Source organism: Sabethes cyaneus, chromosome 2 (genome assembly GCF_943734655.1).
Source record: "Sabethes cyaneus chromosome 2, idSabCyanKW18_F2, whole genome shotgun sequence".
NCBI lineage: Eukaryota > Metazoa > Arthropoda > Insecta > Diptera > Culicidae > Sabethes > Sabethes cyaneus.
In genome coordinates, this window is record NC_071354.1 from 140,138,655 (window position 1) to 140,153,491 (window position 14,837).

The 14,837-nt window shown below is 37.9% G+C and overlaps 2 protein-coding genes across 2 annotated transcripts; one reads left to right on the plus strand and one right to left on the minus strand.

Moving 5' to 3' along the window:
* The first annotated feature begins 3,014 nt into the window (after window positions 1–3,014).
* Window positions 3,015–3,667, plus strand: LOC128736082 (probable 28S ribosomal protein S16, mitochondrial). The gene is made up of 3 exons (XM_053830565.1): window positions 3,015–3,241; window positions 3,298–3,457; window positions 3,516–3,667. The coding sequence occupies exons 1-3, from the start codon at window positions 3,125–3,127 to the stop codon at window positions 3,665–3,667; spliced, it is 429 nt and encodes a 142-aa protein (XP_053686540.1). The 5' UTR covers window positions 3,015–3,124.
* A 692-nt stretch (window positions 3,668–4,359) lies between these two features.
* On the minus strand, window positions 4,360–13,911 carry LOC128733872 (receptor expression-enhancing protein 5). Its single transcript, XM_053827714.1, has 5 exons — window positions 13,765–13,911; window positions 13,296–13,433; window positions 5,240–5,472; window positions 5,076–5,175; window positions 4,360–4,926 (listed from the first exon to the last, which is right to left on the minus strand). The coding sequence occupies exons 2-5, from the start codon at window positions 13,423–13,425 to the stop codon at window positions 4,847–4,849; spliced, it is 543 nt and encodes a 180-aa protein (XP_053683689.1). The 5' UTR covers window positions 13,426–13,433; window positions 13,765–13,911; the 3' UTR covers window positions 4,360–4,846.
* Between the last annotated feature and the right edge of the window lie 926 nt (window positions 13,912–14,837).

Below are 14,837 nucleotides of genomic sequence, written 5' to 3' on the forward strand. Positions count from 1 at the left end.
CCTTTCTGTCGACGTTCAGCAGTGTTTGCGAAAAAAAGACCACGTTAGATGGCATGATGTGCGATCTTTTCTATCGTCGACGAAAACAGTGTTTTGAAGTATAAAATTCGCTCTAGTCGACAAACGAGGGTGTTTTCCTTTCAATAAAGTCGACCTGGACCAGGGTTGCCATTTTAGCTATTTGCGCCATTAGTTGTTTTTCGTTATCTCCTCAACAAACCTCATACATCTAGACAAGTATTGGCGCTAGTGTTCCCATTGTATTCCTGGAAAATCATCTTCCAGCAAGAAGCCAGCACTCTGAGCTACAAGTGTCAAAAGTGTGTTTACGTTTACCAAAAAGAAAAAGGCAAAAACAACTGCCCGGTGTCGGTGCTTGGTGCTTGCGAAACAGTAACGCATCCCTTTTATCAAATAATCGACCGTGTTTAAATATATTTCATATTCATTTTGAAATCGCTGAGGTTTCCGGGAGCAGCTGCAGGTATTGGAATAAGTACAATCTGCAGCCCGCAGAGTTACCGGCTATCACAGTGAAATAGGTGGCTAGAGTAGCGAAGTTATTGTCATTTCGGATATTTATTTTTGTGTTAAATTAGTTGCCGAATCTGCCCCAGTCAGTGTGTGGTGTGTCGAGTTTAAAAGTATGTATCAGCTAACCGGTAAAAATCTGCTGCAAATTGTGGTGCAGGTCGTTATCGACTCGACAATTGAAAGCGTACGCAAGCATACTTGCAGTTTGTTCGCATCGATTCAGGACTCAATCCATTTCGAAAGGACTAGTAAAAGGATACCGTTGGACCCGCTCACCGTTTAGATAATTAGCACCAGAGATGCCATATTTTCTAAAAAAATGTCTGCAACTGCTCGAAAACCGGAAAAATCGAGCAGTTTTCCGGCTACTCGAATTTTCTGGTTTGAAAATAATCTGCGAAAATCTGCACACTTTTTTAGGAAGTCTGTGAAAGTTTAAAGAGCTTCGAACAAAAATCTGCAACAAAACAATAAAAGTCATAAAAACTGCAAATATCTGCAAATTTATAATGATCTGCAAGACCGCTCCAAAAATCTGCAATTTGCAGACAAATCTGCAAATCTGGTATCCCTGATTAGCACCCACGTCTGCAGCTGTCTACTCAGTATTCCTGCCCTTTTTTTGCAAGAAAAATCTTCAAGTGTGTTCAATCTATCAACGTTGTATACGATTAATATTGATCTGCACAAGTTCAATGTAAACAAATTTGACATTTGTAGTACAGAACATAGCAAAACAACATAACCTGCAAATATCCAGCGATGCCAGCGCCAATACTTGTCTAGGGACTATGAGGTCTGTTCTCTCCTCTAATACCCTAGACAGACATACAATTGTACCAGCGTTGTACGTGTACAGCGTTGTACATGTACAACGGAAGGGTGACAGACATACTGCTGTACGTTGTACGTGGTTGTGCTCATCATTGATATTCTCTAATTGCATGGTCTAAGCGTTGGTTTTTGTTCCTATTCACGAAATGTAAACACAAATTTCAAGATGCCGAGCATTTAGCGTTAAATCTTTGCCAAAATCTTGCAAAATAATAATTAATTTTAAATTCTGCTTAGTTTTTGTTATCACAACTAGTAGTCATTGGCGCTGCGCGCAGTAAAAATCGAGCAAGTTGTAGCTTCGTACAACGGTGAAAGAGGTAGGTACAGAAACCACCGTTGTACGTACGCACACATCGATTTTACATTGATTTTACACGTTTGTTTTTGTTTTCCCCCAGTTATACCCCAGTAAAAAAACATACGTTTGAGTGATAAACGATAAGTTTTTGTAGCCTTTTGCGCTGGGCTTAGCAAGCTCTATATCGAGCTGCAGTGAACGTCAGCGACAGCATGTCCTGGGCTCAAAATTTGACAGCGGGCCCAAATCAAGCTGCTGGCAGTCGAGTGAAACGAAGTGATAAAATGCTATCTCATTTTCGCACACACGAGATGTTGGCAGCGAAAACATGGTTGGCTGCCGATGGGGTGTACGGCCTAATATTAGCTAGAGTGACTATACAGTGGACCCCCGTTCGTTTGAATGATTCCTCATGCAAACAAACGGGGTTAGTTTTTAATTTGAATAACTGGTAAGCCTAAATATGCTGGAACTTGCGTAAACTGGCTGCCCTACTCTTTCTTATTGTTTGGTGGTTTGATTCAGTTGGCAATTGCAAGCAGCGAATATTTCATTATCCGATCGGATTTCTACCATAATCGTTGGGAAAACGCAATGTGAAACAGATTAAGCACGCTAGATCAGCACAAACGAATCATGTTTATGTGCATTGTCTGCATAAGCAAATGATGTCACATTGAGAATGACGTTTGAACCATTTTTAATTTGCATGTCGTGCAAACCAACGGGGTTCAAATTAAAGTGTTTAGATTAAAATCGGTCAAACCAACGGGGGTCCACGGTACACAGAGTGGCGACAAGTCATCCCAAATGTATGCAATGTGGTTTTTCTTTCTCTTTCCTGCATACGCGTTGGTTAGGTCGTCTGCTCGATTGGAATGACACTGACAGATAATTATCATTCCAATTTTGACATTGTCGCCACTCTGTATATAGTCACTCTAATATTAGGAATGCTGTCAAGGCCAATTATACGTCACCTTTGCTTAATGTGCTTTGAAAACCTTTTTTGCTTTTTTATATACTTTTTTTGGTTTTTTTGTGAAAGAAGGAAAGAAACGAAAAGAGCGAATAGTTGAAGATAGAATTAACAAAAGGGCGAATGTCGCAAGCGTAAACAAACCGAATGAGGGTTGATTTTCCTATGCTGGCCCAGCAAAAAATATTTAACTCTCACCCGTTTTGTTTACATTTGCGACATTCGCCCTTTTGTTAATTCTATCTAGAGTTGTTTTGCTTTTGTCCTTTGTCACGTCTCACGTCTCACGATTGGACGATTGTTTCGCACAAATTGACAGTTCCTTTCCTTACGTAATTTCGTATAAGTGTATTACAGGCTTCTCTAATAGTGCTGCGAATTAAGAAAACACCCAAAACACCAAGATCTTATTTCTTGGGCCCGAAACAGTCGGTAATTTTTTGATCTCATATTGTGTTAGGTTTGCAGATTTCACAATGTCTCTGGTTCCTGCTAGTGGCATCGGTCGCTATTGGGCAAGATCAGCAAAAATAATTCGTTTTGCGCGACACGGATGTACTAACCGCCCGTTTTTTCATATTGTGGTTATGGAGGTAGGTTTCTCAAAGCTGAGAATCAACAACAATATGTATAATTGTTCAATTGATAGCGACGAAAGTGCCAATATCAACCCGTGATTGAACAAGTTGGCACATACGATCCAATACCGAACGAGCATAACGAGAAACTGGTATCGTTCAACTTCGAACGCGTGCGCTTCTGGTTGGGTAGCGGGGCTCATCTCTCAACACCTGTGGCGGAATTGTTAGGTAATGATAATAACGAATTTTCTGTACCTACTAGGAAGTTATATTTTACTTTTTGCAGGTGTATCAGGTTTACTTCCTGTGCACCCACGCACATATATGGCGGCTTGGAGACAGCGTCAACAGGAAGAAACTAAACTAGGTGAGGCTGAACCATTGATGAGCTCGGGAGACACTGAAAGCGATGTCAGTGGGAAAGAAGCGCATAAATAATTTTAATTTATTCAATAAATTTAGAACATTTAAATTTTTTTTCATATGTGTTCATAGGTAAATGAAAGCCCTCAGTTTGATATATTTCTTTGACTTAATCAAGATCAATTAATCTTGGACTTAATATCAGTTACAGCACAATGCATCTTTTTTAAAAGAACAAGAATAAGTATTCACTTCATTTTAGATAATTCCACGATAAACAGTTAGTACAGAACAATTACTAGACTAGTGCTACGGGCAACTCAAATAGTTGCTCCCAGTCGAGAATCGGATCCGCGAAGGTTGGATTTTTAAATCAGTGACCACGTGGTCACCTGGGAACTATAAGCTGTGCAAATAAATAACCTGAAGAAAATTTTATTACTGCTAACTAATTGGAAATTAATTTTGTTTAGTTCTACTATAAATTATAGTAAAACTAAAAAGGATTCGTTACCAACTAGTTCGCCATAATTCGTGAGTTCTGTCTAAGCCGCTCGTAAATAATTTTAATTATTCTAGAATTTTATTTTATCAATTCTTCTGGAGCACTTTGTAACGATTTCAAATTAAAATGCTTAATATGCATGCAAAAACAGAAAACAGTAAAATATTTATATTTCTGGAGCCAATCGATTGTTTTTTCGTACTCAAACATAATAATGCAGAATATCAATAAAAATCTCCTTTTTCTAGTTTCTTTCAAATATTTTAATAAACTATTTGGTGCATTTTCTTCATTTTATTTAGCACAGAAATCGTTAACAAAAATATCAAACATTCGTCCCATTTGTCTTTTATTGTATTTGTAAATCAATTTTTGAACGTTTGCAAGATAGCTTCGTCGTTTCTAGCAAAAAAAATGAATTGATTGATGTTCAGTGAATATGATTTACAATATTGAACCGACTACCTTTATGTTTGCTTCGTTTAAAATTACAAGTCTATACAACGTGGGTAGCCTATACTTTTAAGACCATTATACAATATTCTTCGTGCTTATTTTGAAAGATTGAAAACATTTAGAAATTAGGAAGTAAAATGCGGAAGTATGAATTGTGCCACAAAGTGTACTATTTTAAAGTGACCCTTATGCAATTTAATTTAACCCGAATTTAAATAATGTAAAAAAAAATATTCAATTTACATGCCCCATGAAGCAAAAGTTGTATTGACTGTTTAAAAGTATATGATTGTTTAAGACAGTTTTTTAGAGATCACATCACCGGCCACCTGCTTAATTTTGTCGGCAGCTTGTCCGATCAAATTGTCCGCACCTTACATGAAATGAAATAAAATTATCATTAGTACAGCAAAATTGTTTTTTTAAAGACTACATATTAGTTTTTTGATCGTAAAAAAACTCACCAACTTGATATTCTTCGTTTGCAGACATTTTTTCACACAACGAAGCTCGTTTACTTACTTTTTTCGTATTTCTTGAAGTATGGCAGAATCACTCTGTGATACATAACAGAAGAGCCATTGTTCTCAATTGGCACCATGCACCAAACAAAGAAAATGCACTGAAAAGAAGAAGAAGCGTTTTTATACTTTTGTAATAGATAACGTTGATTGTATAGCTCAAACCTTTAGTAGCCAGTAGAATGGAATAATCTGAACCAAGAAGAACGAGAAATGTTCAATAACTGACAGCACGCCGTAGATAACCCAATACGTCAGCCATCTGGTGTCATCTTCTTTGGTTCGTGTCTCTATTGCTTTCATCGAGACATACGCTGGGTAAGCTACGCCAATCGCATTACAAAGTATTTGCGCTGCATATCCAAATGCCAAATAGAGAACCACAATAGCAACGCCACCTGACCAATAGGAAACAAAAATTAACAAAGAAATCTTAGTATCATGGTATGTTTTGTTACTTCATTGATATTGCTAATTGCAAGAAAAAATTTACATTCAAGAGCGCGTAATCACTCATAAAAGTGATAAATATTCTAAATTGAATCGTGTCGTTCGCCGAAGATACTAAAGCGATCCAATCTGGAATAGTAATTTATAAGCGATTGCGCACTTTTGAATGTGAATTTTTTCATGCAAGCAGCAATATAAATCTCAAATAATCAAAATTTTTGTTATTATTATTATTATTATTATTATTATTATTATTATTATTATTATTATTATTATTATTATTATTATTATTATTATTATTATTATTATTATTATTATTATTATTATTATTATTATTATTATTAATTCTTCGCTTCTAATGTAATGCTGGAAACTTTCACCTACCCCAGGCTATCCGTTTTGCCAAAGGGGCTTTGCAAAAAATCTCAATTCTAGGCGTTTTACTGGTAAAGCGCAGCACAGCGCTACCCAATGCATGCTCTCAAGGTCACGGAGCAAATCGTTCCAGTCCATATAATTGCCTATCGCATATCCTCTGTGGGACACGGAGCGAATAGTCTCGTCTCTCTAGTGTGCGAAGAAAATATTAGCTCTGCTTGTCGTTGTGTTCCTTCTGCGCAAGATGAGTGGTCATAAGAGAAAACAGTATTCAGGCATCGTTCGGAGGGAGAGGAAACGGTTGAACAGAAAACGAAAGCACTTGATCGTTGAGAGAAGCAGTTTGCTCTGCCTCTGTATGCATAAGCTGAGCAAAATGAAGCCTGCTCTGAGGACCAATTCAGCAGTTATTAAATTTTTTAAATGTTTGGTTGTTTACTTCTTTTGGATCAGTTATGGTGGTGTAGGTATCAAGAACTACCGCTTTCTGGATTATTTGTAGTTTGGTGTGCAGCTCCTGCTCTTCTAAGGAGCACAGTAGAGTACAGGGAACTAGCCTAGTAGCAGAGATGACTACTGGAACTATTCGTACTTCCTCAAGGTGCCACATTTGCCGTAACTCTTCGGTCAAATCATGGTATTTCGAGATTTTGGTCGAAAGTTGACTGCAGATTGTGGTCTAGCAGTACAGCGATATCGATGAGGGTTACCCGCGTCATCCTTTTATCGTAGACCACAATATCAAGGTGATTGGCACGAATGAAGCCATCCGTCATGGTCTAGCGATCCCAGTACAGTTTTACGCAGTCATTTCCAGGACTGGGTGAGGCAGGTTGTTGTAGTAGTGTACGTAACAGTTTATCAAGTTGTGCTTCAAAGCAAGTTGTTGGTACACAAGCTTGGCAACCGTCAATTGAGGTAAGCTGTTTCTGTTAATGCCTGGCAGCCTGCAATAATATGCTCAATCGACTCCCTTACTACATTGCGCTTACGGCAACGATCTTCTGTTTTCGTGCAATATGTACCTGCGGTAGTTCTTCGTTGCAATAATCCAGTCGTGGATGGCTACCATGAATCCTTCTGTCTCCGGAAAGAGATCACCTAGTACCAACCACGTTATTGATGCTGCTTTTTCTATGTGTGATTGTTCTAACTGATGCGTCCCATGCGGGGGTGCGTCCCATGCAACTCTTTACTTCCTCGTTGTGACCTTTTCCTCGTCTGTTTCAAGAACGCAGTTCACCTGATAATCTCCGCAACTGTTGGATCTGTCAGGTACACCGTGTCTGAATATCAATCACACCTAATCCTCCTTCAATATGTGGTAAGGTGATTCTTTCGGTGGTCGATTTTAGGTGGTATGAACGGTGTTTTGTCAGCGATACGCGTAATGCTCGTTCGATCGATTCGATGCTCCAAATCTGTTTTGGTCCACTTGACCACCCCGAAGCTGTATGTCAACACCGGCACGGCAAATGTGTTTATGACCTTGATTTTGTTGCCGACAGAGAGATAAAAGTCTTCATTCATAATACGGTTGATGCGATGCAAGAAATTTTCCTGCAGTTCTTTCTTGATCGTCGTGTGGTGAACACCTTTCAGTTGCAGGAATCCTAGGTATTTGTACGATTCACCAACAGCCATACTCCGAATCTCTTCTCTAGGGTTGACGTGGAAACTTTCGTTGTCTAGAACTTTACCCCGACGAATACTGACGAGTCGACATTTGTCGATGCCCAATTCCGTCGAGATATTGTTGCTGAACGTCGAAACCACTCAACCGCTGTGGGTGTCGAGGATCTCCATGACGTTCAGTTGTAACCGCTGCGTCCATTTGGAAAGCTAGTTCGTCTCGTAGCTGTTGTTGTTGTCAACCCATGTTTTGTTCTGGAGCGCGTGACTCTTCAACTGGGGTGTTTACAGACGTAGCTAATTCGCGCCTTGCTGCATCCATTCCAGCAGAACTCCTCCTCGACGTATCGCTCGATCTATTCCCTGTTCCCTGGAGCTCTCTTTGCACTTCCAACTTGATGGTATCCAGCTATGCAATAGTGAAGATGCTATTCGACAGTATTGTTCGTCTTCGAGTGTTTCGATAGTTTGTTCGAATCAGGCGACGCCTAGCCATTCAAAAGTAATGACTTCGTCACTGGTTTTATTAATTTAGCACTGTTTCAGTTTATTTTAGGCTAACGACTGGTAGCATGCATCGCCCCACTAGATTCATTCACTCGTTCGTTATCAGTTGTATTCTTATGCTCTTTCACGCGTTGTTTAAATTTACGGCGGGTTTGTCCGATGTAAATTGCCGAGCAATCATTACATTCGAGTTGATAGCTTCCCGACATATCTTTAGCAGGAATCCTATCTTTTACATTGCAGAGCATGTGACGCAGCACGTTGTTGCTCTTAATGATGCTCCGATAGTATCGCCACTGTTTCATATAATAAAGCTTAAGTTGTAACTTCAGTTCAGTCTATACATACTTGAATTCTACTCCATATTGGGTTGACTTTTCTTTCCGGGAGCCTAACCGGTTAGTGAGGTCATGGCTTAAGTTACTTATAGCGGTACCCGCTCACTTTGACAGGACTAGCGTTCAGGTACTGTGGTTTTTCAGGAAAACTAAACAGAACCCACTGTTGAACCCTACCACACCCATAGACCATCCCTATAATTATTTAATTCGTAACTAACCATTATATCGAATGGCCGTTAGTCATCCGCAACCTACAACCCGCTCACTCGCTTGCAGCTAAGCGCCGTCGAGTCTTCACCTACTCGAACGGTATCGATTATTATTATTATTATTATTATTCTCAGAGATGTAATGTCAAAATACATATGGCATAAATTTACTGTAAGTCAGGGCACAAAAATAAAAACAAAGTTTGATATTCAAAACTTTTTGTTAATAAACTTGTTATATGAATCATATAAAGCAAAAGGTTCTTTAAAGTGAAAATAGAAAAATATATAAAAACCAGTAGTAGCTACAAAATTAATAACTGAGATGCAAATAACAATTATTGTGTTTATTTAGCACACGCATATCAGTGAAAAGTTAAACTGCTATTGTGGTTCAGAACAATTAGTTTGGAGATAAAACCCTGGAATGTAAAATATTACTAATAAAATTCCCACAACTATTAAATTTAATAAATTTCTAGCTTTGAAGCCAACTTATTGTTAGGCTATCAAAAGGCGTTTCAAATCATCCCAACCCGATTCCGAACAGATATGTAATATAGCTACAACTTTTTGTAAACGGTAAGTCGCAATTTACGACTGCAAAGCCGAAAGAAACTCCAGGTTCTATTTAACTACACTCAAGTCTTTTTTTACACGGTCTATTTTTACGATTTTTCAATTAACGCGGTTTTTTATGACGATTTTTGAGTTACGCGGTTTTTTAAATCATTTTTCGAATTACCGCGGTTTTTTAAACGATTTTTAAATTTTTTGGTTTTTTTATTTGACACGGTTTTTTATGTTTATTTTGGATTAACACGGTTTATTTTATGACGATTTTTGATTTAACGCGGTTTTTTTACATTTTTCGAATTAACGCGGTTTTTTTAAATGGTTTTTTTACACGGCACGTATCCTCCGTGTAAAAAAAGACTTGAGTGTATTTGCCTCAGTACATTCGTCCTATTATCATCTTGCAATTTTGTTGTGCTGGTTTTTGAGTTAGACAACATGCTTGTTTATCAACGAGCATATTTCTTACATCACTGGTACATCAATGGTTCGTGTTTTGAATTCGTCGATAATTTGAATATTCTGATATGTATTCTGTGTCAATAGTCCTCAGATTTTTATTTTTATTTGAATCATTCCACACCAGTCTTTATTCCTTTGGTAACTGAAACGCACTGAAACAATTTAACACTAACGCATAATTTTAGTGACACTCAACGTGACTTGTCTCGACAAAATCGTGACGCGTGCGACTTATATAATACCAGACCAGTCGAACTAAGTGACACTCGACGTGACTTACATAATAGGGCCCAACAAGTCCAGGAAAAGAAAGAAAATTACGCTTGATTCCCGTCAAAGTGTATACATTACTCACTTTCTTCAGTTGTAGAAAACCATTGAGAGGCGAATTAAGTGCGTGACTATCCGTTCCCTTTTTATATCATTAAACCACTTGCACCAGAACTGATTTTTGATTTGATTTTTTTCTTCTCGCGAAAATATCCTAGGAATAAATTCTGAACGTCTTCGAAAGTAACACACGATTTTCAAACGTCAAGCGTTTTGATACCTTGGCAACAAACGGCAAAAACGACGAGACACTGACCTTGTGATTTAGATTTGGCGCGATTTATCTACTATGCTGGTCTACTAAATAATAATCAATCGAACCAAATTTTATAATAGGGGTTTTCCGCGTTCATCTTAATGACTAGGATACACCGCGAAAAATATGCCTTTAATGTTGATAAAATACTACGCTTTTTATCTACAGGCAAATTTAGTAATTACAAATGAGTAAGCACTTCTTGGATTTTTAGTTCATAGAGTCTATTAAAAATATATTCAAGCGAAAAAATGATTACCAATAATTAAACACTGTATCCGAATATCCCGCTTATTTTCGGTATCGACGGTACTCTGCGCATTGTTTTCGTCCTGCATTTTACTATTTATTAAAAAACACAGACACAGAGCCGGAAACAATTATTCACTTTCCGTGCGAATCCAGTGAAAATATAATAAGCACCAAATAATACTGAACCACCCCAGAACTTAGTCTGATCCGCCTACTCAGGAAAACCTACTCGGACAATGATCTAGTGCTAGTAGCAGCCCTCGAAATACAAAGCCGAAGCTTGATAATAAAATATTCTTCTTTTTGGCTAATAGCGGCTGTGTCAATGTGACATCCCGGGGAAAGCTGAAGATCTGAGTCAAACAACCAGAAAATACCGCACAATAGCTTGGCAGATTGAGAATTTTTCGCATGCTTCTCCCGGTCGGCAAGAGCCATGCACATTGTGTATCTTTCTAAATGGCTGTGAGTTTCTAATTATAAATACGGTTTTACTAAGCGGTTTATCAACTTTGAAGCAACTGACATCATGTTTTTTTTCGCCATACCTGCGTCGCTGTGTGTATTATATAAATTTGATACCTCTAATGACAAAGCCTTTTCGAACTATGAAGAGAGATGTTGCTTTTCTTTGTAAAATTATTTATGCACAATGATAAGGCAGAAAAATGGTCATTTCAAACTACAAAAAATTAGAAAATGTTTGACCAAGCAAATTGATATCCCGGAATTAACCCTGAGTTGAAATGTGCTGAAATATTCTTATAAAAACATTTATATGGTAAAATACTGTATTTATAATACAAAACATATTTTTAATCGGAATTTCGTTTGAATTTTTGTTTGAACTTCACTCCTATAAAATGTTTCGGGTTTGTAATCAAATGAAAGTATTTATCATATTCTTTCGTATTCCTTAACCCTTTCTGTCCCATTCTAGTACAAGTGATTACTTCCGATACTAAAACCAACCGATTAAATTTGTATAGCATTTGAATATGGATTTTTCTGTTTCAGAACGTAGTGAAAACATTGTTGTATAAGCTATTTATATAGTTTTGCTTCACAAATTACTTATCAATAACTTTTTCAAATGACCAAAAACTATACCGTGAGGTACCTTAATTGTGTGCACTTGGTCTACAGGTGGCGGTTTCCTAGCGGAACATGCTGAATATTTTCAAAAAAAAATGTTTTAATGTATACTCCTTCTAGCATTCAAACATTATTGGAGGAAATTTGCATGTTTTGCGATTCTGATACCTGATGCACGGAATTAGGAGCAAAAATTAGCCGCATGGAAATAGGACACCTCACGGAAAACCTCCAAAGTCAGCATGTACGTACAGGATCAACGATCAATCCTTTATCGACACTTGACAGTCAGCGAAGCAAGTCACATAAGGTGACGCCTCTTACAAGTAAATTTAAATAATAACCGAAACCCACAGAAACATTGTTGTATAAGCTACATAGTTTTGCCCTCGAATTGCTTATGAACCTAATTGCTTATTAAAGTGTATTTCATAAATTTTGAACTTTCAAATTATTGAATTATTTTTCTGTTTAGTCACATTAATGTACCGTCTTTGACTTGAGTAAAAGTTTTATGTAACCGACAGGTTTCCGTCAAATCATAGGTTACATGATTACAAAGGTTACAAAGGTTACAAATTAACCCTTTCTATCCCAAGAATATTGCTAATTGCAAGGAAAATTGTACCATCCAAAGTGCGCAATCGCTCATAAAAGTACTATTTTACATTAAACTGTTTCGGTATCTTCGGTGCACTTTTTCGTTACATTTCAAGCAATAAGTGCGCCGAAGAGACCGACACGATTTAAGCTAAAATAACACTTTGTTGCGGCAGAAAGCCGCATTGTAAGCCATCGCAGTTAGCGTCTATTGTCCAGCCGAAGCCAGTCACAAAACGCTATTGTCCGTTCAACTGAACGTGATGCACAAAGGCTATTATTCTGACAATGTAATAAATAAATTTACCGCAAGTGTATAAAAGGCGAATAATAAATAGCAATCAATACAGTGCACTAGCAACCACCGCTGTTGGCGGATGGTTGCCGTAAGATGAATCTAGCGTTTTATTTTAGTGTGAAGACATCCAGTCCCGTTGGTAATCGGCCCCCCTAACGACGATCCGGAACATTGGTGCCGTGACCAGGATTTGTCCTGGCACTGACAACGTTTTACCAACGGGACTTCAGTTTTATCGATCGTGTTATCGGTTCGAAGCAACACGTGATATTTACGGTAGTGAAATAGTGACTAGAACAGTAACAGTTTACTCACGGGACATCAAATCCATCGACCGTGTTGCTGCATTGCTGCTAGAGTGTATAACATTTGGCATCCACGTAGTGGGACGATGCCGCTGAACTTTGGACAATTTTCCTTGTAATTAGCAATATTTGGGTGGTAAAAAGTTCAGGCGACATAACTGTCACAACTTGATTTCTGTGAAGCAATGTTTGTGCTTTGCAGCTCAGGAAGCAGGACAAAACATGTTTGGATAGAGCAGTTGCTTTTTGATCATAGTCAGTGCAAGTGCAAACAAACGTGATTTTAATCAGGAATAAGAGTGATCGACTTCTCACGTTTGCTGGAGAAATAGAAACATTCGGGTATTAAATTACATAGTTATGCTTAGCGAATTGCTTATTATTTTTTGCAGATGACGCAAATGACAGCCTATTAACAATCAGCAACTATGCGTTTATGGGCCAGGGAGGGTTAAGATCGTAGTTTTTTCCGATTGGTTAACCTCAAACAGTATATAATATTTCTGGTGTGATTTCATTTAAATGCTTACCTAGAAATATGTACATCCTCGGTACGCCGGATTTCTCTTCTGCTAATTTAAATGCTTTTGTCCATGGCTTAGAATCATCCTTCAACGATGCTTCAATCGATGTCCGCACTTCTTCGATTTTGTTGGCCATATTAAATGCTGTTTAAAGAATCAATAACGCACGCGGCTTACTGTTAGTAGAGATAAAGCGGTAGGTATTTAGGGACTAATTAGACAACACCGAACAAGCGAAACAAAACCTTGCTTATAACTCAATTATAGGAACGATCTCAGCGAAAGATATGAACTTCACTTCTAAACTATTTTTAGGACTGGCAAAAATTATTCGTGCGGGATGTTTCCCATTTGGTTAAAAAAGAAATACAAAACTCAACACTCAGCGCTAAAAAGAAGTCTGAAACAGCACAGTTTTGTACCGTCAATATGATATTACTGTTAAATATAGGGTAAAATTTAAAAATTTCCTCACTTTTTCGTTGCGATATAATCACAGCTTTGATAATCGGTGAATAATGGTGATTATTGCTCGAGTCACGATAGCTTTTAGTAAAAAACGGCAAATAAATGACAACAGACGCAGTAAAACTTCTCTTCCAAACAAGCCCACTAGCCAAACTGCTGAACACTGAAACCAAGACTGAAACACTGAAACAAAGAGTGACAGTTTTGGTCAGTTATTTACAAAGATGCCAGATTGCCAGACTAATATTGTCAATTGCAAGGAAAATTGGACCATCCAAAGTGCGATTTCGCTCATAAAAGTGCTATTGTGCATTATTTAAATCATTTCAGTATTGTAGCTTGCAGCAATTTCACGAGTCCTACGCAATCCGTTTTTTAATAATAATTATCCTGTACTTACTAAATACACTGAAACTATGTTTGTCAAGTAAGGAGGGGGGGGGGGCAGTGGGGAGGCAATTGAGCTTGCTGACGTTTATCGTACGCACACATCGACGCGAGATTTGTTGTTGCTCTTGTTAGATTTTACATTGATTTTACACGTTTGTTTTTGTTTTCCCCCAGTTATACCCCAGTAAAAAAACATACGTTTGAGTGATAAACGATAAGTTTTTGTAGCCTTTTGCGCTGGGCTCACACTTAATTCCAAAATAAAGTCTCGGTAAAGTAAAATACCGAACTACACAAAAATAGGCCTGTTTTCCCGTGATATCGGTGAACATTTCTCGTTTTACCATAACTTGGAAAATTATTTTACTGAGATATCGGAAATGAAGCTTATTTACCGAGATACTGCAATCTTATTTGCCGAGAAGATCAGTAAAACAGTAAACCCCCGAGCTCAGTAAAATAAAGTGCCGAATCTAGGTACTTCAATATCGTTTTAAAGAAATTTCGTTAAATGCTACTGAAAAAAGCCACAAGCTGTTTTACCGAGATTTCGGAAAGCAATGTCAAAAATTAACTGTGCGCGATCGACAGCAGTTTCGTTACCGGTGAAGTTAAAATGGCTATCCTTCGGTCTAAGAACCCTACCAGAGGCTGTAAGCGCTCGCGTGATGCAGCCGCAACACAGGAAAA